Source organism: Amphibalanus amphitrite, unplaced genomic scaffold (assembly GCF_019059575.1).
Source record: "Amphibalanus amphitrite isolate SeventyFive unplaced genomic scaffold, NRLGWU_Aamphi_draft 000027F_arrow, whole genome shotgun sequence".
Taxonomy (NCBI): domain Eukaryota; kingdom Metazoa; phylum Arthropoda; class Thecostraca; order Balanomorpha; family Balanidae; genus Amphibalanus; species Amphibalanus amphitrite.
The window spans coordinates 1,268,989-1,296,213 of NW_024881523.1; the positions used below are offsets into that span (position 1 = coordinate 1,268,989).

Sequence of the window (27,225 nt, forward strand, 5' to 3'; positions counted from 1 at the left end):
GGCCGTGTGGACCGAAGAGGAGAGAACCAGCGGACCATTTGGGCCGGAGAGGGACGCATGGCCTGGGATGGGAGTGTGTTTGAGCCGGGAAGGATAGGCTGATATTCACTTTCATACACACACATCATCATACACACCCCACATACATACATCGCCAGAGGGGAGGAGAGTGAATGGTCCCTGGCCGGGGAGGAAAAGTCTGGCGTACTTACACTCCCGCCGGTCCCCAGTCAAGGGAAGGTCGTATGGGCCTGAGAGGGTGGGTCGGTTGGGACGGAGAGGAAAAGTCTGCTGTACTCACACTCCCGCCGGCTCCCAGGTTAGGTAAGGGAAGGTCGTATTGGCCTGAGAGGGAGGGTCGTTTGGGACGGAGGGGAAAAGTCTGTTGTACTTACACTCCCGCCGGCCCCCAGGTTAGGTAAGGGAAGGTCGCATTGGCCTGAGAGGGTGGGTCGGTTGGGTCGGAGAGGAAAAGTCTGGTGTACTTACACTCCCGCCGGTCCCCAAGGTAAGGGGAGGTCGTATGGGCCTGAGAGGGTGGGTCGGTTGGGTCGGAGAGGAAAAGTCTGTTGTACTCACACTCCCGCCGGCTCCCAGGTTAGGTAAGGGGAGGTCGTGTGGGCCTGAGAGGGAGGGTCGTTTGGGACGGGGAGGAAAGGTCTGTTGTACTTACACTCCCGCCGGCTCCCAGGTTAGGTAAGGGAAGGTCGTATCGGCCTGGGGAGGGTCGTTTGGGACGGAGAGGAAAAGTCTGTTGTACTTACACTCCTGCCGGCTCCCAATGGACGAGCACCTCCGGCTTGTTATTGGTGAGAGTCCTGCGCGCCATCACCTGTCCGGACAGAGCAGTGACACCAGACGTTAGACAGAGGGTCAGACGCACAAACACGGCAGGTCAGAGACCCACCGGCTACGGTGCAGCAGTACAGATAACGTCCGTCTTAGCTTAGCGGGAGACAAACACAAAACACCTGCCCTAACGCAGTGGAGCAGACAAAGCACCTGTACAGCGCATATCAGCGAGCGATTTCCTGACCAAATACGCTATAACAGTTAAAGCAAAACCTGGTCTGAATACACCAATTAGAGGTTATGTCAGATTACAACAAGAGGCGGAGAGGAAAAGATCGTTCATTTTTTTTTTTCTCCTCTCCACTCTCCAGTCACATAGCAAATCGGTAAAACTGCATGAACAGTTGACAGGGTGCAGCTTTGATTCATGACAAACCCAGACCTTTGGCCAATGTTGGCAAACCGGGGTATATAAAGACTAATTGAAGCCACAGACGTTCTATCCGACTTCCGAGTGTCACTGACCTGCGCCGTGAGCCGCACAGAGCGGCTGGTGATGTCCGGCAGCCGCTCCAGCGCCGAGTCGGCACACACCAGCTGGTACCGCAGCCGCTCCATCGCGCTCGAGTCGCAAAAGTCGAATATGCGCGCTGTAGACAGAGACGTAGCATGTTAGCGCCGGAGACAATGTCAACGCCAACACATTGACACACAGAAACCTAGTAGCAGGGCGAACCACCAACACTGGCATGGCGGGCTTAGCCGAGTCGTATTGAAGATGACACAGCCGACACCGCGCCCCATCACGTCATCAAGGGTGGAGTGGAATACCCGTCCTGCATCCGCCACCCTCCCTGATGTCCCGCCCACTGTACCGGTGTAAATAATGCTGACTTCCCAGTCGATCACGTAAGACCCCACCTCCCACCCCATCCCCCATCCCACGCTGTTCGCTGACTACCATCCTTGCTATACCGGTTCCGGCCCGCTGTGCCCACTCCTACCCAGCCACCTCCTTGCTCCCCCGACGTCCCCCCTCCGCCGACACTCACCCGAGTACGGGTGCTGCTCGACCTGTGCCCGCCGGCCGCTGCGGCGTGCCGTCTTCACACCCGAGTCGGCACGTTTCAGCGGCGCCGGCGGGTTGAAGTGATGGTTCACGTGGCGTTCCAGCATCGACTGTGGGCAGCGAGGGGGGAGGACAGGTGGTCAGCGAGAGAACTCGGCGCATCTGATGAGAGTTTAAACTATTTAATCGACCCCAGCGGACAGTTAAAAAACGCAGATTATGAAATTGCGAAAATAATAGTGTTGGTGTGAAGGGCGGGGTGTTTACCCTGGACAATATTGGGAAAGGATCGGAATAAAGCATAAATTGCAGCATTTGCAAGCACTCCCAGTTGTTACTTGTGAATACATTTTTACACATTTTTCATTCCCCTGCTCAACACATGCTGTTTGTTAGCAATAAATCAGCATGTAATTGACGCACGATGAATCAACAACTAAGATATATATTAGGTACAGGAACACCACTCTGCAGTGACGTATCAGATCCAGTACCCAAGTTCTCAAGCCAGCAATACGGAGCTACCAGCAGATACGTTAATGCAAACAAGAAAGAGAGGAAAAATGCTTGAGCACCCGTAATCTGGCTGAGTGTTGCGGTATGGGTGTGGGCTTCGACAATGGCAGAAGGATGGGGAAGGTCATGGGTATCAGCTATAACACTCGGTTTAAAGTTCAAGCAAAGGAACGGCATAAGGAAGCCAGAAAATTATTATTGGTATAACCTATGGAAGTTGGAACCACACAACACCAGACCGGCAGGGTTCCTACAGGACCTTCTGAGGACCACGGCAGGTCTGGCACCCACCTGCGAAGCGAACCGCTGTGAGCATCCGGTGACGATGCAGCGGAACGGCTTGCTGCCGCCGTGCGAGAGCACGTGCCGCTCGAGCCAGGCGGCCGAGCCGGGCCGGTCGAACACCTTGCAGCCCTGCCAGAGGCAGCGCACCGAGCGGCTGCCGGCGTCGCGCTCCTTTTGCACGTGGCTGGTCTGCAGGTGGTCGAGCAGCTGCGTGGGGGAGCTGAGGCGCGCGCCGCAGTCGCGCCACCGGCAGCATGTAATGGCGCTGCAGTCGGCCGGCCGGCGCGCCGGGAAGCGCAGCACCTGCGTCGGACCCGCCTCCAGCGGCGGGCTCGGCTCGCCCGTCGAGGCGCGGTCCTTGCCGAGCCCCGAGTCGACGCTACTGGTCTCGCTGGACGCGCGGCCGGTCGACACGGGCGCCGTGGTCGTCGCCGCCGCCGTGTCTGCCGCGCGCGGCGGGTGGAACCCATTGCGCTTCTTCAGCGCACGCAGCACGGTGTCCCGGTCGGCGGCCGGCCGCGTCTCGGCGCCCGTCGGCAGCGGCGAGCTGTCACCGAGCTCAGTCCTCAGCTGCAGCAGCGGCCGCTCGTGTTTCACCGAGTTCAGCTCCTTCTTCATGCCGCGGAACGCCTGCGCCGATATGTGTTTGATCTGCTTGCTGAAGTACTCGGTGATTTTCTCCTGCACGCGCGGCCGTGGGGTGCCTGAGGCGGGCGGTGGCGGAGGCGGCGGCGGCGGCGGCGGCGGGCCGCGCGCTGCCCTCTCGCCCGAGGAGGCGCGCCGACGCCGTTTGGCCGGCGGCCTCTCCGGCAGCAGGTGGTCGGTGGTGGTCGGCAGCGAGGGCGGCGCGGCGGCGTCTCCCTGGCTGCGGCTGCGACCCGGCGGACGGGCCCACTGGGCGCCTGTGGCCGGCTGGCTGGGGGGCATCAGGGCCGGCAGCGGCGGCCGCGCCTCCACACCGTCCGAGGCGGCCGAGCAGCTGGACAGCGGCGAGCTCGGCTCCAGCGAGGCCACGTCGCTGCCGCTGCCGCTGCCGCCCGGCGTCGCTATGCCACTGAAACGGGAACACATACTGTCAGTAATGGTTCATGATTCAGCTTAAGAACGTGCGCACAACCCGAAAACAATTGCAGGACTATCTCGGAAAATCAATTGCTTTATGAGAGTGGCCGAACAGTTCATCCGCATACATACTGGGTAGCTAAGGTCAGAATCTTCCGAAGTATGTGTATCCCTGTCTCGCCACGTACGAACTTCAATTGAATTGAGTCTGAATTGCAAACACGCGAACCCAACCACGTGGTCATTAGCAGTCTCGGGTCATCTGTCACCGGGCAGTGAAATCATACCACTCGACCATGCAGAGGTCAGTTTACCAGTGAGGTGTCTAATGCCGAGCCGTAAAACCAGTAATTAGCCGTAACGCGATACATAAAGGTGACTTTTCGTGCCCGAGTTACGAGTGTCGTGCACGAAAACGGTCGCCATCCAACACCGAAGGGCAGGAGGATCGCTGCGGTCAACAGACAGGGCCAATTAAATGTTTGTTGAGTAGCTGAGACAACATATTCTGTGTGTTGTGTTCCAAGTGTGGCCTCAAGAGCGTCAACAATCCGAACCAGGGTAACCAACTAGGGTTCCTGCATTAGGGTAGCCAGGGTTCCTGTCACCAAGCGGAGTTCCGGGTGACCGAACAGGCAAAGGACCCGCAGCCGCCTCTACACAACTCGCCGTGCATGTGCAATGTGCATGACGTCACGGACAGCGAGTACCGCAGCGGCGCCGGCTCGGCAGGAAAATATGTTTCCGTGAGCAGCGTCATCGGGACAGGTTTGTCAAACGGGATCAGCTGCCCTCACTCACTGTGTGGACTGGGAACGGGATATGACCGTGCGGCCGGCCGGCAGGGCGGCGCGACAGCACTGTGTCGGCGCCGGCTCGGCCCGCTGAGGGGAGCCGAGCGGGTGGTAGCGGCTGGTTAGTGTTGTCCGATGGACCGTGGCTGGCCGTGGGTGGTCCCTCAAACCAGCGGCCGTCAACAGTCGGTGGGCGGGGCCCTACTCACCAGCTCCGCCAGCCGGCCGGCCTCGCCGTCCTCCGCGCGTCCCCTGAGCGGCGGCGCGTCGGGGGAGCGGGAGGCGTCAGCCGGCGGGCCGGGGAGATCGCACCATCGATCGGTGGCCGGCCGGCCGGCTGGCGGAGGGGAGGCCGCCCGCGCCCGGCCCACCACAGGTGGGCGCCGCGCGCCGACAGCCGGCCGGCCGGCCGCCCGACCGGTCCACATACTGGCCGGGAATGCGGTGGACGCGAGAGCCGCGCCCCAGGGGCAGTTCCGGCCGCGAGGGCGCAGTCACACGCCGGCCGGCGTCCCTCGGCCGCCTCCGGCAGTGTGACGTCACAGGGCCGGCCGGCCGGCCGAGATGACGCCACACACGCCACTCGGCCGCGGCCGGCCGGCCTAGGGTCACCGACCAGAGGCGCGGCGCGCAGAAAAACGGCTACGGAGGGCGGTGAGGGCGGCGGTCGGGGCTGGGCGCCCACTCCTGTCGTGTTGTCTCACGGTGGGACGGAGGGCGGCACGGGACGGGCCGACGGGAGCAGGAACGCAGCCCTTCAGTCAGTGGGCTTCTGGGCCCTGTTTCACCGGTGATAGCAGCACGCCGATTTTACGACTTGTCAAATTGGGTTTCCATGGAGACATCAACAGGCCCATTGCTCCAACACTACCACAAGTGTGACGTCAGCTCGCGCAATTTGATAGCAGCGTGGTAGCAGCAGCCCGTGAAACACCGCCCTGGTCGGAGCCATTCTGCCCCGGCCCCCCTCCCTCTCGTTTTTGCAGGGCGATCGATTTCAGTTCCCGCACCCTAATTACAACGGCGGGGTCCAGGAGTGCCTTTCGTAATAACGATTTCGCAGCATCAGGTGAAATTAAAAGGGCGTTCATTCATTTAACACAACGTCCCATGAATTTATTCCCATTCCGCTGACCATTTAGTTAAACGCATTTTAAATCGTTTAAGCTGCTTTCAGCCTTCTAAATCGTTCAGAGTACATCCATGGATGACGAGTAAGCATTCGTGCGTGAGTGAAACGTACAGTCCACAGCAAGAAGTAATGTGCGGTTTCAGTCATGAATATGTTCTGCTTCTGAAGCTTGAGCTTAGGAACGATTAGCCAGACTACAATGAAACTTTGAATGTAGTTTACATGTATCGTCACCCTTGCAGCTGCAACTTTGTCTATTGACGTCTTCTTTTCGATCACTCCGCACTAAAACATCGCCAGTCAAAGCCATCCGTTGAGATTGGTAAAACCAGTCACATTACTTTAGCGGTGGGCTGCACCTATACGCCACACGGGATGAAAAAGTAAGAAAATAAAAGACACATGGGATTTGTGAAAGCTTTTTAAATAATCTAAGAAATTATAATTACCTAATCTCTGGCACAGAACAGCACCGGAAGGCGGAAACACCAATTCCATAATGGGCAGTGGCCAGGCGCTACGACTAGTACCTACCTACCGGCTACCCCTATCTATGTAGGTACTATTTATGCTCATTTTGATTTAGAATTGACAAAATGAAATTGAGGAGAGGGTAACGACGAGAGGGAGCGGGTGGAATTGCATCATTGTCAAGGTCGTATTCACATCGGCAGCAATCGCTAACCAATGCATAGTTTATTCGCGATAAACGTGTAAAACAAGGGTGATGATAAAAGGCACCTACCGTTCTATATACCCTGCACCTCAGGGCCTATTTTAAGACAATTGGACTGGGGTGGCCAGACAGTGGTGGCGCCCCTGTCTCTTGTGTGGGCGCCCCCCCCCCCCAACTTTCAATTTTACTTTCAACCAACTTCACCCCATTGTTGCTTGTAGATAAATATAAATATCTCGCCACGCCACTGCCCCGAGACGCTGTCCAGATTTTGAATCGCTTATGGCTCTGTAGTCTGTACCTATGCCAAGAAAGATGCATTGCTAACCAGTGTTGTAGCTAGTTCATAGGCGGCGGAACGGGGGGGGGACCTGGGCACCGTTCCCCCTTTGATTTTGGCATTAACCCTCGCCCGGCGAGGGGGGGTTGATGCAACCCCCCTAAGGTTTTTCGCAAATAACGTAAAAACGGCGGCGCATGGTGCCGTCAAATTTGGCATACCCTCTGGGGCAACATTTTCGCACCTTTCTTGAAAATTTGAAGTCCCAGTCTTTTCAGGTCAGGTCACCAGGTCACAAAAACCGGTACAAGGTCAGGGGAAAATTGGACTACAGGGTGTAACGAAATTATCCGGACATCTTTCTTCGCGCTGTAATTAAGAAGCAAGACATTCTGATATTTTCCCTTTTGAATTATTATATAGCCACCTTTCATAAGAGCGCAGGTACACATTTTTGGAGCATTCCAGCCACTGGATTTTCCAGCACAGTGGGTTTCATATAGAGTAGCGCCTTACTAACCTGTGCCCGCAGTTGGGCGGTGCTGGTGGCGGGTGTCCCCTCATTCGTCTCCTGATGGACAATAGTCCATAATATATCGACGGAATTGCATGGGAACTATTTCCAAGCCATAGCCCTTTAGCCCAGAAGAACAAAAAGGTCCTCTCGGCATCACTTCTCATTCTGCTAGGGGCTTGAAGGTGGTGCGCCGCCCCGTATGAAGACTGCGCGGCTTGAATCAGGTATCGGTACACGTTCAGAAACCGAGCCACCCTGTGCCGTCTGGTTGAGTGGCTCCAACCAATCGCTAGCCAGGATGTTGCGCCGGTAATACTCGTCACTGATAGTGCTTTTCTGTGTCGTCATGAACAGCTTAAATATTACACAGCAGCTGAACATGCTCCAGGTCTGGATTTTGGCCGGATGTTTGACGCCGGCGACGGCCGGCACATTCGAGCTGCTGGCAGCCCACACATGGCCGATTTGACGGTTCAACGGGTATCGCAGCTCGAACAGCTTCCCATCCGACCAGGTCACCTCATTCGTGTCTTCCTTCCACCAGTGGACACGCCCTGGCCTGAAGCCAAAGGTGGTGGACTGGTTGTTTTCCCGTCAATTTCATTGTCTTTTCCAGTTTGAAGGGCAGTAAAACCAAGCTAAAGGGCGGGTAACGGTGAATCATGATGTGGGACCTCTTATTATCTACCTTGGTAAGAATTCGAGTCAGTATGCGGATTAATTGGTGCCGTTTCCTTGTCGCTATCTTGACAACTCTCCTCACCACTTGGCAAAGGGCGCCTTGTGCGATCGAGGCCGGGCTGAGTCTGCCACCAAGTCCCAGCTTATTACGCCTCAGGCAGATGTGCTACTGGCTGCTGCTGATGTCCAGCTGCTGACAGACCAGCTTCTGGCTCATGCCACCATGCCACCAACACGTAGCCTTACTACGAAACGAGAGACTGTACTCCTTTCTCTCCACTGCCTTAAACGAAAACTATCAAATGAACCCGTCGGCGACTCGACTCTTACTCAGAGCAAGAGTCATTTCGCAAGGTCAGGTCACTTCTGAGTTTAAGAGCAGATACCAGAGGTATGCATTCATCCAATTTTCCAGCTTCTGACATTAAAAGAGAAACTGTGCGAGCAGATATGGCGAAGAAATAGATGTCCGGATAATTTCGTTACACCCTGTAGCTTAGCGGCAACTGAATTCCAGAGTTCGCTTAAATTGGCAACAAAGTATACCATTCGATGCGCACGGACGTCCTGAGTTCACTGGTGCGTTTATTTTTGCTCTATCTTTACTAGGTAAAAAGTTATAAGCGAAAAACTTTTGACATGTTTTAGCAAATTTTTTGCACTCATATCCCCCAAAACCCCCCTAAATCTTGACTTAGAGTCACCAAACTTTTACAGGGGCGAGATCTCCTATGGATCCACCTACTCTGTAAATTTGTCTGGTCTGGGCAGGCACTCACTAGGGTGCCTGCCCAGACCAATGTCTCCCCCTATGTCCTATCAGCCTTCCGGCTCTGAAATGGTCTCATTGGACCGAAAGGGCCTAACCCAACAAAACAAACAGTGTCCCATTTCTGATAGGGCGCCCAAAGGTGGTTGGCGCCCCAATCGTGTCTGGGCGCCCCAATGTTGATAGGGCTCTTCAGTCATGGTAGGGTGCCCTATTACCGGTAATGTGTCCCAATCAAAGTAGGGCGCCACAGTTGCGGCAGGGCGCCCCCAGTAGTGAGAGGGCACCCCATTGGTGGTGGTGGCGCCTCAGTGAGCCCTTTTCCCCTGTCAACCTGAGTTGCGCCTCAAGAATGTGTCGCCTCCGTGATTGTCGGCAGCTAATATCTGTGGGTAGAAGTTTGGGCTGTTTTTCACTGGGGTGGTAAAGTAAGACGACTGGGGTGGAAAACCGCACCACTGGGGTGGGTTTTGCCACCCCAGTTAACATGTTAAAATAGGCCCTGCTGCACCTACCTTCCTACCTACGTTGCATAAAACTGAAGTGCAGTGAGCTATGAGCAACCAATCAGTATGATCAATATGAGTGATGATATAACGAATTTGAGATTTATCACACTACGAAACTTAAGAAAATCTTCAAACAAACAAAAGCCTTGCTTTTAGGGCCCTGACCCCTTATACGGCATAAGGCCTTGGCCCTGACAAAAGCAAGCAAAATTAGGTAAACAATCGAGGGTATCGGTAACCCTGGCGTCACCGGTAGCGTTTTCGTTCAAGGTTAAGGTTTCCTGTATTAGGCAGTATTAGGCCACCGTGCCAAGCCGAAGCATGCTGTGACGTCACTGGGTATGAGAACGTACCACGCTTTCAGTATCGACTGAGACTCAGATAGACTCAGAACGACTCAGGCAGACTCAAACTGACTCAACCGACTCAAATAGATTCCGATCGACTCAGACCGACTCAGAACGACCCAAACTGACTCAGACTGACTAAACAGACTCAAATCGATTCCGATCGACTCAGACTGACTCAGAACGACTCAAACTGACTCAGACCGACTCAACCGTCTCAAATCGACTCCGATCGACGCAGACAGACTCAGAACGACTCAGGCAAACTCCAACCGACTCAGGCAGACTCAAACTGACTCGATTTGAGTCGGTTGAGTCGGTTTGAATCCGCCTAAGTCTGTCTGAGTCGTTCTGAGTCGTTCTGAGTCTTTCTGAGTCGCTCGGAATCGATCTGAATCAGTCTAAGTCTGCCTGAGTCGGTTTGAGTCTGCCTGAGTCTATCTGAATAGGCCCGAGTCTGCCTGAGTCGTTCTGAGTCTGTCTGAGTCGCTCGGAATCGATTTTAGTCGGTTTGAGTCTGTCTGAGTCGTTCTGAGTCTGTCTGAGTCTGCCTGAGTCATTCTGAGTCTACCTGAGTCGCTCGGAATCAATTTGATTCGGTTTGAGTCCGCCTGAGTCGTTCTGGGTCGGTCTGAGTCAATCGGAATCAATTTGAGTCGGTTAAGTCGGTCTGAGTCAGTTTGAGTCGGTCTGAGTCAATTTGAGTCGTTCTGAGTCGGTCGAGTCAGTTTGAGTCTGCCTGAGTCGGTTTGAGTCTGCCTGAGTCGTTCTGAGTCTGTCTGAGTCTGCCTGAGTCATTCTGAGTCTGCCTGAGTCACTCGGAATCGATTTGAGTCGGTTTGAGTCCGCCTGAGTCGTTCTGAATCGGTCTGAGTCGATCGGAATCGATTTGAGTCGGTTGAGTCGGTCTGAGTCAGTTTGAGTCGGTCTGAGTCAGTTTGAGTCGGTCTGAGTCAGTTTGAGTCGGTCTGAGTCAGTTTGAGTCGGTCTGAGTCGGTCGAGTCAGTTTGAGTCTGCCTGAGTCGTTTTGAGTCTATCTGAGTCTCAGTCGATAGTGATACTGATAGCGTGGTACGTTCTCTTACCCAGTGACGTCACAGCATGCTACGGCTTGGCACGGTGGCCTAATACCGCCTAATGCAGAAACCTTAACCTTGAACGAAAACGCTACCGGTGACGCCAGGGTTACCGATACCCAATCGAGCACGCTGCAGTGGCGCAACTGCGACAACCCACGACGCAAAACAGCAGGGAAGACGCAGCTAAATGCACTTTTGAAGTTTGACATGTTAGAAAAACAGCCAGCTAAAATTATAGACAAAAAATAAACAGCTGCAAACAATCGTACACTCATTAAAAAGGTACCATCCTTTATCTAAAAATACCAAGTCATAGGATTTATTTGTATACGCCAAACGGTCTTTAACCAATCGTCTCACATCCAAGCGCTGCATTTTCCCGTTTCCGTCGTTTTATGATGGTCATCAGCCCGATGAGTGATCACAGCAAGGTACTCGGCAGACATCGCTCTTATCTAATGACTGCGAAATAGGTGCAGTCACCGTACACAGGTATCAATCATAATGCAGTGTATGCTTTATGCACGCATGCAGCGATGCGCCAGTGCCACTCGAATCCAAACGTCCCCAGAGCGTGAGGGGCGAGTCTAGGATAGAAGATGAGATAAGTCTAACCAAAGCCAGCAATGAGCTTAAGCTCAGCGCATGAAATGCGTGTTTTCCAGCACCCGTTCAACTGATTGAAGAAGCTACTAGACCGGCTCTACCCTAGCACCAGAAGGTCGTTTCCCAGCCCAGCGAGATCCTTACAAATCAAAAGGATGCGTAACGTATAGGGATGGGCAGTGGGCTAGAAATGATAATGTTGCAAAATGGCAGCTAGTTTTTCGGCAGCTTCTTCAGTGCGAGATAACTAGGGTGGGCGATTACCGATAAATTCACCACCAGTCTACACGACCGTATGGTAGACAGTCAGTGGTAAGTAAGTGGTATCGATAATCATATCAATTCATCTGACATCCGCTTGATTACGAACTCCTCGAGACAATCTTGGTTCACAGCGACGCTTACAGGGCACAGGCGTTTAGAAAACCGCATCGGCTGTGTTAGTTCGGATGTCTGCCACGGGGCGGAGCTGCCGGCAGTGGTGTTAGGCCCCGGGTCGCCACGAGGGGCGCATTTCTCCGAGAATAGTCTGGCGGCGAGTGAGGGAGAGAGAGAGAGAGAGAGAGCGAAAGCTCGGCTGGGTCGATGGGAGCCAGCTGGTCGGGCCGCTACCTGCCCTCACGCACACGCGGCGGGCCGGTGTCGGCCGCCGCGCCGTCCTCCGCGCCACAGATTCGACCTGACGCCGTCTCAGCGGGCCATGCCGCTCCCGGCGGCTGGCGGCGAGCTGAGACCGTCATCATTCGGACGTGCCCACTCCATCAAATGACGGATGGCGAAGTGGCCAGCAGAACCGATCATCGACACCGTAGTAGTCCGTAGGCCTAATCAGGCAGAGCTTAGCACTTTTTTCGAGACATATTAATCATTAACACCCATCAACAGGTAATTAGGATTTAGGAAAGCCCTCCAGTCGAGCTCAACAACGCGCAGACAGCAGACTCTTACGTTTACACAAAACATAGAGTAGCAAATGTCGTAAAACTCCTTGCTAAGAAATGCGACAAAAACAATGGTTATGTTGCGGAGACGGATAATACGGGTCGCCGCCCGCCGGTCGGTCATCGGTACTGGAGCGAGCGAACCACTAGCGCGAGACCCCTGGGCCCCTTCCCTGCCGCCCGAACAGTCGCTCCGATGCCAAAACACACCGGAGTCATCGATCCCGCGCCCAGCACAAAAACCAAATGGGTCACCTTCACAGAGAAAGGCGGGTCTTTTTCACCGAGCTGCCGCGCAAAACCCGAAAAACGGCAACACGCAGCTGGTCGAAAACGGAGGACAAAGGCTCGGCCGCTTGTGAACCCGATACGATACATAGCAAAAATGCATTTTATTATTTTCAAAAGCGTTTCAAAGTTGCTCCAGTCTATATTCAATGAAAGAAAACAATAAAAAAGTTGCTTTCCTCGTAAGAAAATGATGCCTTAAGAATAGGATATCATAACGATGTGGCTATTGATTGCTACGCTTTTATTGTTCTGACATAACTTCCTTCATAGGAAGGGGTTTCCAAACAGGATCTAACCCCAATCAAGACTCTAAACGTTCTCGCGGTGGACGGGAAGCTGCTATTAAATCAATTACGTATAGAAGGTGCAACGAGCCGCCAGTGCCACATTGTAGATATCATTGTCACTATCATAGTTAGTGTCGTGAGCTGCTTACGTTTACATCTAGTGGACGAGGGGAGGTTGCCCAATACCCAGTGTCCCATGCTACGGCATCATCCGCGCGGAGCCCAACGAACTGATTCATTTGCTTACCCCAATAAATCAATTCTTTCATTGCACCGTTTCGCATTTACCGGTCACACCTACTTCCATAATTATTGTTTATTTTCATCCTCCCAAGATTATCGAACTCTGAATGAGACCAATGAGACCAGCAGACTCGACGAAGCGGAAACGTATACCTGCCAACACTCGCGTATCTCGTGGCATTTCTCGCAAGCACCCGTTCAAAATATATTTAAAAATAGCCAATGTCAATGACGATTGACATTTCGTTCACATAACCACACAACTTGAAAATAACCATTACAATATGTAATTGCACACGGTGGCAAAAGTTAACATTTGCTTGCATACATTCATTCGTTTTTAGCAGCTATTCAACCAGTTTTGGAGAAATGGGGACGTGCTCAGAAGTCTCCCCCCCCCCCCAAACACCCACAGGGGGACTCCACCACCTACCATGCCGGGCGGTGTACCAGACACCAGACACACATGACTGCAGGACTGAGCGGTCAACACGCACCCCTCCGCCACCGCCGGCCGACACGGGGTCGGGCCGCCGACTGCCGGCACGCTGCCCGGCCCGCCGCGCATCGACCGCCCCGCCCCCCCGCCGGGCAGAGAGTGGGGGGGGGGGGGGGCTGACCCGCGCGCTCAATCGACGGAGGCCGCCGCCCGCGGTCGCAGCGCTGGCAGGACAGAACCCCGAGGGCCAGTCCGCCGGGTCAGATCGACCCGTGGTGGAGCGCACTCGATCTGAAGTCGGCCCCGTCGGCATGGCGACCATGGGGGCAGGAGGTCATAGCGAGGTCGATGGAGTTGGGGAGGTCAGGGAGGTCGATAAGGACTGGGAGGTCAGGGACCCCAACAGGGAGCGGGGAAGTCTCGCTTAGGGAGCCCAGAAGGGAGTAAGTGAGGCTAAGAATGTCAAGAGGGAGTTAGGGAAGCCCGGGAGTCAACAGGAGAGCGTGGGAGGTCAGGGATCCTAGCAGAGAGCTAGTGAGGTCAGGGAGCTCAGCAAGGGATACAGTACCTCAGGAGAAGGCAGGAGAGGTCAGGGAGCTAGCAGGGATCGTGGGTTAGAAAACCCAGCAAGAAACGGGGAAGGCCAGAGATGTCGGCAACGTCACGCGAAGTGCACATGGTATCGATCGAAGCAGCCGGGTCGGCGCACGCTGCGGCTTACAACTGCTCCGCGTATAGCCGAGTTTGCCCGCCGGAGTGTCCGGGGAGTTCCCAGAATAATGACGGGAGCTTTCATCCAGAGTTTTAGTTGGGAACAGTATTTACCCACCAGTTCCAGCCGAGACAAGGCTCACCCACCAGTCTGAGATTGAGCCAGGTCGTCCCTTCGCGACCGCCGGCGCCTAGCGACTAACGTCACACTCACCTGAAAAACAAGAGGAGACCCGGTTAGTGACGAACAATGAGCAACGAGCGGTAAGCACGAACATTGCACAGAGCATAAGTGTACGGACATACCGCCTTTATTGACCAAAGGACTCAGCAGACGGGCACACACATTACGAGATACTTCAGAGACAGACCCAAGTTCAGGGTTGGCAGGGGGTGGCAAAAACTGGTTTTTGCCAGTGGTTTTAACCGGTTTAAACCGGCTGGCAGAAACCCTGGTGGCAAGAACTGGCAAAAACTGGCTAAAACTCAGATGGCCAAACCTATAACTTTACTAGTTAGGAATGAATTTGAAATGTACAAATGCATTTCAGGTAGTTATATAGATGCACTAAACATTCTGAAGTTGCCTGATTACTTATCCCTGCGTAAAATGTCTATGCATGTCGGTAGACATCCACAACGTAATGTATTTCCATGTAAGGGGAGAGTGGGACAAGGCGGCCACGGTAAGTAGGGTGTCATGCGGTGCCGTGCGCATATCAGTGGCAGATAGGTACCTCTTCGCACTTCTGATTGTGCAGGACTCACCCAGTCACCCTTGCACTGGCTCATTTGTCACCCCCAAAAGGGATCTTACTAGCTCCTTATGGATAGCCCATGAAAATGTTTCTGAGTTAGGTATGAAACATTTCAATGGTTAATGTCACTTCTGTTTGAAAGCATAGAGCTCATAAAGCTTTCACCGAATTCTCCTTAAAATGTTTCCTGTTCAAAATCATGTCTAGGCATAGCATTGTGATATTTCTGAGTTTATGCCAGTTTTTGCCACTTTTTGCCGGTTAAAACCGGTTTAAACCGGCAAATGGCATAAACTAGTTTTTGCCGGCAAAAATGCCAACCCTGCCCAAGTTCAGTTGAAGTGAGACCACACAGGCGAGAGCGATCAATCACGTTCCGACAACAACGATATCCGATGCGGTAACAGACTTCATTTACAAAGACGAAGTCGAATAGCAACAAAACAAATAAAAGAATAACAACTTTAACCTACGTATAGAAAACATACATAGGCAACCATTTGTGACGGTTCCTGAAGGAAGAATTATGAACATGATGTAAGGGAGAGGGACCTTTCAGCTGGGATCAAAAAACCTCTGTAAATTCACGAGCTGGGTGTGTCCGCTGGGCAGGTGGGCCAGGTCGGTGGCATTTCCCGCGAACCAACTAGTCTGGCCTGATATGACGCTAGCATGTGAGCGGACCGTCACTGTCCGAGCGGCACCAATCGTTCCGTGAAGCGTCCCGGCGGCTGGGCCGGGCCGGGCTCCCTCCCCGGCCGGTCGATTGGGCCGACACACGGCCTCGCCGCTCGCAGCCCCCACCCCCTCAACAGAGGCGACCCCCCAGTCGAGCCACAGCGCAGCCCGCCGGCATCCTGAAACGTTATCTCCAGAAACCCGAAACCCTTTCCCTTGTGGCTACCCTCACCCCATCTGAGTTGCGTAGACCGGGACGTGGCTAATCACTCGATCCGCTGCTATTATCTCTCATACGGCCTGGCTGCAGGGGGGACGCGTCCTACCCGTGTGCCGGCCACCGTGCGGTGAGGTCATGTATAGGGCGGCGCCGGCCCAGTTGACCCAGCCCCGCGGCCTCACCGTCTCCGACGAACGCTGAAAGGCCGGCCAACGAGGCAATGTTGGGCCAGCGAACTGGGCTCCCAATGGCTTCGCAGTATGGGGCCTGGCCTGACCGTATACTATTCGTGTAAGTCGGCCCCGTCTAGACGAGGCAACATAAAACGAGCACACGAGTATCATCAAAATCGGTGATACGCCGAACCGACAACAAATGCGACCTAACGTAAGTCTTCGGCTGCGATGATTTCCGCTGAATAAGTCCATCAATTGTCAGCATATATTTACATACGTACTGCGTAGAAATAGGATATTCTAGCTCGTCCATGCCCATATTCACTTTAAAACATGATTGCGTTCGGTTTTGTCCGGTTATCTTATTGATACCGGGAAGTGGGAACAGAAAGGCTCTGCTAAGCGGGGCGCAGCAGCTTGTGTGCATGGGTGGGCAATTCGGCTACCGCAGCGCTAGTTCAGCCCGATGTAGGTAGATATGCATGGGTGAAGGCTGGGATATCGGAGGCAACTGGAGATATCAGCTGCAGACCGGCTGACGCGATACCCCGCCGTCGATGTGGGCACTCCAGATTGCATCGTTTGATCTGTGACGTTAGATTGCACTTTATCGAAAACTTTGTGTGTATCACAGTGCATGGGGTGTTGGTTGGTCGTTGTTGCAATTCAAGATCGCTGGAGCTTGCCGAGCATATTTCTGCTTCAAGTGCACAAGTAATGCATTATGCAATTACGCCGTAAAGTTGGGCATCCTTTGGCCCACTGAATTGAATGGTAAAGCTGCATCCGCGATTTAAATACCATCGACTCTGTCGGGTTAAAAGTTACCGGTCCCAACCAAGAGGCGTTCATCTTCATTCATGTTCCATCCATCCATGAACCATTCACATTGAAGTGCCATTCACTATAAACAAAGAGCAGCAAAAAAGGCCTCAGACTCAATACGAATTGGCTAAAACTAAGAATTCAGATGAATTGCTATGTTCGCCCCGTTGAGCGGCAATGGGCCGCTGGACTGCTTCTGCAATAGATAGATCACTGTCCTCTTCGCGGAAAGCTCGTAGTGAGATATTCGTCCTCTTCGTAGACGGTAGGAGACTAAAATTGTCCCCTCACACGACGACTAAAGCTCACTCCTCCTCACAGATGACTCACAGTCCAACACAACGTCCCTTTCATAGACGACTTACAGTCCAACAACCGTCCTCTTCATACCTGACTCACGGTCAAATAACTTCATAGACGAGTAACGGTCCAATAACTGATCTCTTCAGAGACGACTGACGGTAAAATTAGCACTCTCTTCCTACGCGACTCGTAGATTCACGGTCAAATAACCGTTCTCTTCATACACGACTCACAGCCAAATTACCGTCCTCACAGGAGACTCAACTCACAGTCCAATAACCGTTCTCCTAACAGAAGCCTCTCAAGTCACCTTCCAATATCACCGTCCTCTCCATGGGCGGACGACGCTCAGTCCACATTTCAGTTCACATTCAGATTCCTCGTAGTTCGCGACTCGCAGTCCAATCACCGCTTTTACCGCGGGTCTCGTGCGTACGCACTGCTCAGACACATGGAACTGCATCAACAACACGCCACATAACACATTCACTCGGCCACTATTTGCCCGGCCTGCAATAGCTCACACAACCTCACCTGGGAACTGGAAGAGTCGTAAACTTGACGCTTCCAGGGATGTAACAAATGCGAAACTATTCTAGGAGCCGGTAGCGAAGCAGCAAATATTGCACACGTATTGCACACACGACCACAACTGCACCTGTGGCGCTCCCTCAGTGCGGCGCCGCACAGCAGAGCACGCAGCTTCCCGGGAGCAGCCTCACCGGCGAATGGCCTCAATGTGCGTGCGCCCCACGCGCCGTGCGCCACCGCTCGCTCGGAAGGAGGTGGGGGCGGGGGCGGAGGGAGGGGGATGGAGGCCACTGACCGCGCCAGCCGGCCGGCACGTGGGGTCAGGGGAGGGGAAGGGAGAGGGACCAGCTGACGGGCGGGTTAGTCGCCAGCTACGGGTGATGGGTCACGGGCAGGGGGACAGCTGCATGCGCGAGGGATGACCATCGATTATAGACATTTTTGTACGCCGAGAATAGCTCGAGACCGATTCGGTATTTGCCATTTCAAACCCAGATTTAGGTACTGGCGAAACGCCAGTGTCAGAAACCTTGCTGTCACTTTCACTCACTTAACCTACCTATATTAGATGCTCGTAATTAATCCTAATTTACGCAGCAAGTTGGATGCCTGACTGAAGGATTCAATGTAAGTCAGCATCGAAAATTAACAGCTAATTTACGTAGAATAACCAATCCATTCACAAAGCAACGCCGAAGATGTGCCTTTTCCAGCCACATAAATCATATTTTCATATGTAAAGACGGAGCCATGTAAGAATGGTACTGGTCATTCCATATCTACACCCAAACGCGGAATCCACTAGATCACCTGCACTCTGGACAGCTAAGACCGTTTCCAAATTCCATACCTGACCGGGTCCATCGGAGCGCGCTGACTCGACTGATAGCTGGGTCCTCCACACGTGCCAACGCAACGCCCGCAGGTCCCAACCCCGAGACACAGGGACCAGCACTGAGGCTCGGTTAGAGACGATGGCACGCGCCAAAGTCCCACAACCCCCCGCATAGCGGAACGATATCGGTGGGCAACCCGCCCCCTCAAAGGTCAGAGATAGGCGCGACTCGCGGCCCGTACGGGCGGGGCAAGGGGCCGGGTTACCCCGCCGCGCCCCACACGACGACCAAATCGCTCCGGAAATATTGAAGCCGACAAGGCGGCAGGCGCAATGATAGTTCAGTCCGGTATCTATTCCTGGGCCAGCGGACTCTGCACTGGGCACGCCTTTGGTATCCCCGCGGAACAGTCGCGTGGGCCATCCGGGTGGCCATGGAGGCGGTGGAGGGGGAGGGGGTGCAGCTGGGCGGGTACCGGGACACCCCACCAGCTGCGGGGTGCAGCCCTCCCCCGGCCGGCACAGCTGGCGGCGCACGAGCTCCACATACAAACAACTCCTGGACGGGTGTGAGCAGAGAGCTGGCGCGGAGAGCAAGGAGCTGACGGCTGCCGCTCGAGGAGCAAGGAGCTGACAGCTGCCGCTCCAAGAGCAGTCAGACTGGTGCCTGTGCCCGCAGTGCGCCTCTCACCAGACCCAGCTCAGCGCAGCACCGACCGGTCCCAGCTCAGCTCAGCTCAGGGTCGCCGCACACGCACGCTGCACGCACGGCGAGAGTGGAGCTCTTACCGCGCGTGCGACCTCGTTTGAGCCGCACGCAAGATTGCCGGTGAATGGTGGGAAACCGGCCGATGACGCAAACGGGCGCGGCCGACCAAGGGCAGCCGAAACCTGGTTTGTACTGTACAAGTAATACTCCTATACGATACACGGCCAAGAAATCGGCACTCGACCACCAAGACTCGGCACTTGTGACGATTATGTTCCGGTGCTTTGCCTACTCCCCAGCAACTTGCGAGTGTTCTGAGCTCAGCTGGAGAGGACTTATTGTCCTCGCCGCTAAGACGGCTAACGCTCGGTACCCAGCTGCAGAAACTGAGAATCCTGTACTCGGCAGAGCAGCTCAGAACCGCTATTGCGCCTCGCACACATCACTACATACCACGAACATTGATCGTCATGCCAACGTCTCCCCACTGACCGCGAAATACCAGCCGGCACAGGCGTCGTCGCTTTCCGTTTCACCGAACAGCGCTGCCTTACCGCAACGCTAAGCCGCACAACCAGCTGTTGCCAGGCAACCAAGCAAAACAACTAGACTTACAGCGAGAATCTGGTCATGAAAACAGAGATTACCATCGACCGTGGGAGTCGGGACTGACGGGAATCGCTGAGCTCCTGACTGCACCGCCGCTCGGACGGCTAGCCGCGCTGCATATGATTCCGAGCACCGTCCATACAGCATGGGGAAGAGGTGTTTCCGACGATTGGCATTACGGCCGAGGAAAGCCATCGGGTGCTTTCTGACAATCGCCACTTACTGAGAGTTCCGTCATAATGATCAGTAAAAGATGCAAAAAAAAAATAACAAACGTTTGATCCGTAGCAAATAACCAGCCAATAGTCACATTTAGTATCCTGCTGAAACTTCGCACGATAAATGAATCTAAAGTGACAGCATGGCAACTCGGCAAAGAGCCAGCCCAATTAAATCAGATCGCATTCCAACCAGGTAACAAAAATAGCGTGAAAGCGAAACGTTTTCCCGTCCAACTCAGTCGACCATAATATTTCTGCTTCTGAATTCTGAAACCAAGAGACGCACAGGTATCTTTTGGAAACCATCAAACATCAAGCGTTGTGACGTCAACATCCTGGAATGTGAGCACCACGCTGCATAGTGATACTCCCTTCTACTCACTTTTAAAACCACCTTCGGTAATTTCATCGAAGAATGTTTTAAATTGTTAAGGTGCACCTCGGCTTGAAGTCTATATTTGGCGACACGAGGGCGGAGGGACCATGGCCTAACAGCAAATGGCAACGGCAAATACAGTGCTGCTTTGGTATTCATGGACCGCCGGAGAGCCGGCGGCTGCCTGGCGACCGGTCGCCGGAACCACTTCGGTCGCCAGGCTGCGCGTGCGGGTGATGGTCGCCAACGACGCGTCGGTGCCAACGCACACGCGTCGTCGGCGCGAGGTCGACGGTCCGGGCAGGGTCGATGGCCGTCCGGAGCGCGGCGACACGGCCGCGGGCGGCGCAGAGCACACGTCCCAGCGCCGGGCGCACGCACACTGTGCAGGTCAGCGACTGTGGCAGTGGACGGTCTGCAGATATATCAACTCAGTAATACGACCAGCATGTCTAGCTGACAATGCTAATCGCATATTCCGCAGACAGAAATATTCGAATAAAAACAGATGAAATACCATTTACCGCAACAACGTTCGAAAAAATGGTGGAAACGCGTTTCACTAATAATATAATTTGCTAAGAATCCCTTCGTTCAACAAATGATTCAAACCGGTTAGGTACTGCCAGCAACGTTTCTCGTCAGTTCAGCCTGCGCGCGAGGCCACCCGGCCAGGCAGACACAAACAACCCACAGCGAGGTGCAAGATACCTATAAACACCGCGAGATGCCTGTGGCAGCAGGCAGATGGCCGACCAGTCAGTTCGCCAGACTGTGCAGACTGACAGCATCGAGCACCAAAGTGGAAATCGACCCGAGGGTATCGCTCTCATACGCACACATCGATTGTCGGATATAAACTGGAGAAGTTTAGGAAATCAATCACAATTCTTAATGATAAATAGTTTCATTTTTTGTAATTTTACTGTAAGAGTGAAACAGACGTTGTGCAGAGGAGGTTTCTGGCTCACCAGTCGCCGCAGAAACTGCACAGCACCGCCGGAGGAGGAGGGTGGAGCCGGCTCGGCGCCGGCCGAGGTCACTGTGCGTGTACGCAGCTCGCAGCTCTGCAGCGCCAGCACCAGCACCAGTACCAGCACCAGCACCAGCACCAGCACCAGCACCAGCGGCAGCGGCGCAGTCGACACCGGCCGGCCTTGGCCGCTCCGTCGCAGGGGTGACGGCAACAGGGCACAAAAACAGCCCGTTCGGGCGCTCACGGCCGGCCGCCGGTGACGGGAGGCGCGCCGCCGGACCCGTCCGAGCCGTGTGCTCCCGGCCGGCAGGTATATGACAAACGTGAGAATGACGACATGCAGCTCAGAAACTGTCGGAAATGTGCTCAACTCCGGATCCGTGATGATTCTTTAACCCGTTCTTAATTTTTCTTCGGTTGAGGTACGGGTTGTCACAAAGAAAAGGGAAGGGCAGAATAAAAATGATGTGAGAAAAAGCACGTTCTTCAAATCGCTGAGGAATGACGTGGGAAAATCTGCTAGCCGGCCGAGTGGCACGTCAATGTTCTCTCGTCATAAACGGGTGCCGTTGAAATATCCGCTAACCGACTCACGGTTGGCGTGGAATGTCCGGTGGCGTTCCACCCACGAGTGGCGAGAAATCTTCCCGACAGTGAGCGCGCGCAGCGGTCGAGCAGCGGGCTGGCATTCCAGGTAAGGATGCGTCGGCCGCTGCCTCGGACAACCCTGTCACTAACTTCCGCCGCAGCGTAAAGTCAGACGTCCTTCCGAAAACTCCGGCACCGACAACACGTGCTCACCGATTACGCTTTGACAGTCATCCAATTCGGTGGCGGATTCCGGCCGTAACGATCGCTGTCAGCTGGCCGCTTCCCCGCACGGCTGGGGTAGCGGGCGGCCCGTGCCGGTTGGGACGAACGGCCGGCGGCCGAGGGGACGCCATCACCGCCATCGCCGGCGTCCACGTGGCAGGCGGGGAACAGCACAGACAGCGCGCCAGGCCGGGAGGGACGCTAAACGGACGGAGTAAACTCCGCCTGGTCCCACGGAACGCCACAGAACCACTGCGGCTCGGCTCCACCACACTGAAACGCTGAAACCGAAGCCCAACCCATGGAGAAGAACCAGCTCGGCCCGGTCCCAACGGACGAAACTGTCGCAGTTTCTCTACTCCCCACCTCCCTGACTACGTGCTACTTACAGTCACTGGTGCGTCCTTTGAGTATAAAGTAATCCCGAGTTCATCCAATCGCACTGCCGTCGGCCCTCTTGGCCAGTCACTGCGCGCTCGCGGCGCCCTCGCGCAGCGCCGCTGAGCCGCTCACGCACGCACGCACAGCGGCCGGGAACTGGCGCGTCCCGGCGTCGGCCGGCCGGCCGGCGCGGCGCCGCCTTTGTCCCTCCCCGGCGGGGTCCCAGTGGTCGGTGGGCCCCAAACCAGGCCCGGCCGGCCCGCCAGCGGACGCCGCGGCGAGCGTAGCCGGTTTGGCGACCACTGCTTCACTGGGGGACGGTCGGTCGGTCGGTCGGTCGGTGGGAGCCGGCTCCTCGATGGCTGTCGGAGAGGAGAGCCGGAGGCGGCCGGCGGCGGTCCTCCCGTCTGCCTGCCGGCCGGCATCGCTCGTGCACGGCCGCGCCGTCCGTGCGGCCGATATTAGCGGCTCGTTAGCGATCCGAGTCGCTTTCTCACCTGTTTTCCGTCAGCTGGGATTTGTCGCCGGTGACGTCACGGCTCAGCTGCGGCCCGATCGCGCCATGCCGCGCGGGCGCCGCCGCAGCACCTGGCCGCTTTGTTCGCGCCGCAGCTCCGGCCGGATGGGCTGAGCACGCGGCGAGCGGAACACCGGTGCTCGCCACCCGGCCGGCACTCGCCGCCGGCGTCCGCGCCATGCTCTCTATCCACCAACCAGGCGCGACCCGATCTGATCAAAGTTGCAGACTCCTTTGGTCTCGTGACGCGAGTCGTTTTCCGGAAGCTGTTTCCGCTGGGACGGCGGCGCGGCGCGGCGGTTGGCACCCGTCCCGGTGACGCCATCGCCTTTGATGACGCAGTGTCGGTGACGGAGGCGGCTGGGTGTGACGCACGGCCTCGCCGGCCCCTGGCTACCGACGTACGGTGTCGAGCCGGGCCCGGGGAGGGGCAGGTCCAGCCGTCAATATTGCATGCCAAAGTCCGCGGGCGCTGGCTGGACCGTTTTACGAGAAGGGCAGCGGCGGTGGAGTTCATGGCACCTATAGACGCGGTCAAACGCCCACGGCCCACAATCCATGAATGAGTGGCCGACGCCCGGCAAAGGTCACGCGACTGCGCGCGGCGAGGAGACGGACGGGGTAGCTATCGACTGCCCACGGCTGCCGTCCGTGAGAGGGGATGTCGGTGCAGCTGTCGGGCGGCTGTCGGCTGTCGGGACGGCTGTCGGCAAAGGTCCAACAGAGCCGAAAGCTGCGAGACCTGCACGGCCAGCAAGAGTCGGGACCGGAGCGGAGCTGTGTCGTCTCTCAGCTGTCTAGTACCTTATTTTCACGCGGCAATTCATTCAGTAGATATATCCCTCGCAGGAGTGCAGTTAACTGTTAAGTTCCGTGAAGTTCAGTGAAATCAACTTCTAACTGCATATGGTTCAGTCGAATGTAGCCTGGGATGAGGGATCGCTCGAAACCGGAAGCGGGAATTCAAGACATTCTCTAGACATTTTAAGTCCTGAGTTCTGTCGACATTCGACTCAAGACAAAGAGCAAGCGGCATGACTCTGAGTCGACCACAAGTATTGCCTCGCAATCATCATTCCTGCGGCATCTAAGAGTATAATCATCAGCGCACCGTCTGTCAAGTCCTAAAGCCCGTCGTATTCCCAGCTCTTACAGTCGCCCAACGGCCTCGGCGGTGCATTGCTGCGCTCTGGCTCTGTGTTCCGCCCGTCTATGTTCGGTCCGTCTGTGCTCGGTCCGTCTGTGCTCGTTCCGTTTGTGTTAGATCCATCTGTGTTCCGTCCGTGTTCGATCCGTCTGTGTTCGGCCCGTTTGTGCTCGGTCCGTCTGGGATTAGGTCTCTCTATGTTCGGCCCGACAGTGCTCAGCCTGCCTCCCGGCCTGTCATTGTTCGGTCCGTCTGTGTTCGTTCCGTCTGTGTTAGGTTCATCTGTTTTCTGTCCGTCTGTGTTCGATCCGCCTCGCTAGTGCAGTGCCGCGCTCTGGCGACTGGCTGCGTTCTGTGTTCGGTCCGTCTGTGTTCGCCCCGTCTGTGTTCAGTTCGACTGTGTTCGGTTCGTCTCTGTTCGGTCCGTCTCCGTTCGGGCCGTCTCTGGTTCAGCTGTGCCCGTCTGTGCCCATCTGTGCTCGGTTGTACCCGTCTGTGTTCGGCCCACGTAGGTGCCCGACTGTGTTCAGTTTGTCCGTGTTTGGTCCGTTTGTGTTCGGTCCGTCTGTGTTCGGTCCGTCCATTCCCAGTTGTGCCCATCGGTGCCCGGTTGTGCCCGTCTGTGTTCAGTCCGTCTGCGTTCTGTCCGTCTGCGTTAGGTCTCTCTACGTCCGGTCCGTCTGGCGTCTGCGTTCGGCTGTGCCCGTCTGTGTTCGGCTGTGCCCATCTGTGCCCGGTTGTGCCCGTCTGTGCCCATTTGTGCCCGGTTGTGTCCGTCTGTGTTTGGCCCGCGGCTGTGCCCGTCTGTGTTCGGCTGTGCTTGGCTGATCGATGGGCGCCAGGCGCCAGGCGGCTGGCGTGTCGTTTTTGTGACGCCACGCTGTCGGAACTCGCGCTCGGCTGCAGACTATTTCAGCACGAGTGGCCCTGCCAACAAATTTCCGAAGCCTGAGCCGCCACAGACCATAGGGCGGTTCTTCCATGTAGGCAAGGTAGGGTCCGCCTACATCACTCGTGGCGACCGTCCCGAGGACTGGCAGACGACCCGGAGCGCAGGGAGCGCGGCAATTGGCTCCAGCGAGCCATTGCACCTGGCTGGGCCGGTGGGATCGCCACAAAGAGCGCCGCCCGCGGCCACAGAATGCTTCTGAGAAGGGGCCGACCGGAGAGCGTTTCGTGCAGCGCCGCGGCCGCCGGCTCTGGGTGCCGCGGGGGCGGCGAGCGGGGCCGCCGCAGCCAGATCACACGGAGCGCCGGCTCTGCGCCGCATGAAAAGGCAGATGCGTAACCAATGTGACTTTAAAATTGGCTTCCGGTGAACGATATGACAGGAATATACTTATGAGCTGCAGTTTTTAGCATGTCTTAAACCATGGCTTCAGAACAAGACACATTCTTTTCCGCGCTTTATTCTGTTTTCTTTTTAGTGTGTTATAGATATAAGATGTGATTTTATTCCATCACGTACCCTGCAGCAGGCCAAGGATGCGAGCTAGCATGAACATTCTGACCACACTCACTGCAAGCCACAAGTCACCAGCCAGCCAGACAAGCCGTTAGCCATGCTCGGCCTCGCCAGGAACCGGTGCGAGCGGCTTGTTTGGTCTGCCGGTGCAGCCCACTGCGAGTGGTCGAGGACGGTGCGTGCGCGGCCAGCACGAGGAAAGCTCGGCCGCCGCCGCCGGCCAAGATAGACAGTTAGGCCCCCGTTGCCCGCGCCACTATCACCAAGCGTTCGCCTCAGTTGGCCGTCAGCGGCCGAAACCAGGCCGTCAGCGGCCGAAACCACTCGCGTCGGCTCGTTTGTAGGGTAGGACGGCCCCTAAAAAACGCACCGACGGAGTGATAACGACGAGGTAAATGGTCGGGATTAAGGATATGCAGGTTTGACGGATCTCGAAGTCGCATCTATTAAAAAGGTGAGGGTGGGTGGGAAACTTCTCGCCCACTCTCTGCTCCACTCGCCGTCCGTCGCAGTCGACGACTGCCGTTCGCGCCTCTCGGCTCTCCTGCCAGCGGCGCGCCCGTTCCTACACTCCCCTTCGCACCACCCCTAGTCAGGGTCTGCCCCGCGTCTGTCGGCGGGGTGATTTATCTGTCTCCGACCCCCGTCTCCCTTTGCTCCGGTCACGTTCAGTGGCGCCCGGGCAGGGTCCTAACCTTCCATAGCCGCGTCGCCGCTATGAGTTGATTAGGCCCCCGTTGCCCGCGCCACTATCACCAAGCGTTCGCCTCAGTTGGCCGTCAGCGGCCGAAACCACTCGCGTCGGCTCGTTTGTAGGGTAGGACGGCCCCTAAAAAACGCCAAATACACCCAATGGAATGAAAAAGTCTTAGGCTAAGCGTCCGCTGCCCACACCTTCTCGATCTCTGCTGAGCAGTTAATGGTTTGACCACGAACCCGGGCACATGCCGCATGCGGAAAGGTTCCCAGTGTGTTCCGCTGGCGATGCCCGGTCTGTTATTGCGGCATGGCTCTTGGTGGTGAGTTTGGGTCGAACCAGTTAGTGTGAACCGGGGCGGCGAGGGACTCCCTCCACCCCAAGGTCGGCTCCCGTCCTGAGTCAGCTGTGACTGGACCCCATACTCCCCGCACAGTGCCGCCAGTGACTCACTGTCGACCGGCGTGGGGGCGCCGCGACCCACTAATGGAACGTGACCGTGTTCGGGGTGTTCGTTAGTCGTCTGCCTCTCGTGGCCGCCGGGGGACAGCGGGGGAGCCGGGTCGTGCGGCGTCGGCTGGTATCAGGTTGCGGCGGGGCGGCCCGTCAGGCTGCTGTCGCCCGGTTTGAGGACCGTGGCGGCCCCACTGTGGGCCTCTGTGGCCCCGCGGACAGTACCGGCAGGCGGGCCCGCGGCTGCCCCGGCGTTGACTGTCTCATCAGCCGGTCCGGTGTCATGGCGGTGCCGGGGCTGTGCCAGCGGCCGGCGGCCGGCTCTGGCTCCGCCGATGGCTGTCTTTTCTGACTGGCGGTCGGCGCGGGCGGCCTTGGGGGAGGGGGGGGGGAGGGGCGACTGTGGTTCCCGGCGGCCCTGCCGTGTCGTGCGCTGATATTCCGGTGTGTGTGAAGCCATGCCTGGACACACTGCGGTGAGGGGGGGGGGTCCGATCCGATGGTTTTGT

General features: G+C 56.0%; 1 protein-coding gene across 5 annotated transcripts in view; it reads right to left on the reverse strand.

Moving 5' to 3' along the window:
• The window catches only part of LOC122364650 (zinc finger protein aebp2-like), a 58,706-nt gene that overhangs the window by 2,932 nt on the left and 28,549 nt on the right, over positions 1-27,225 (reverse strand). Inside the window, exons 1-6 of one of the 5 annotated variants that reach the window (XM_043335273.1) lie at positions 22,446-22,595; positions 14,174-14,240; positions 2,669-3,716; positions 1,845-1,971; positions 1,318-1,442; positions 765-832 (exon numbers count right to left, since the gene is read on the reverse strand). In XM_043335273.1, coding sequence (XP_043191208.1) covers positions 765-832; positions 1,318-1,442; positions 1,845-1,971; positions 2,669-3,589 — 1,241 coding nt within the window. In that variant the 5' untranslated portion in view covers positions 3,590-3,716; positions 14,174-14,240; positions 22,446-22,595. Of the gene's footprint in view, positions 1-764; positions 833-1,317; positions 1,443-1,844; positions 1,972-2,668; positions 3,717-9,088; positions 9,278-14,173; positions 14,241-17,520; positions 17,674-22,445; positions 22,596-27,225 lie in introns of those variants that run through there. The other 4 variants (XM_043335265.1, XM_043335278.1, XM_043335284.1 and 1 more) reach the window with 4 other exon arrangements.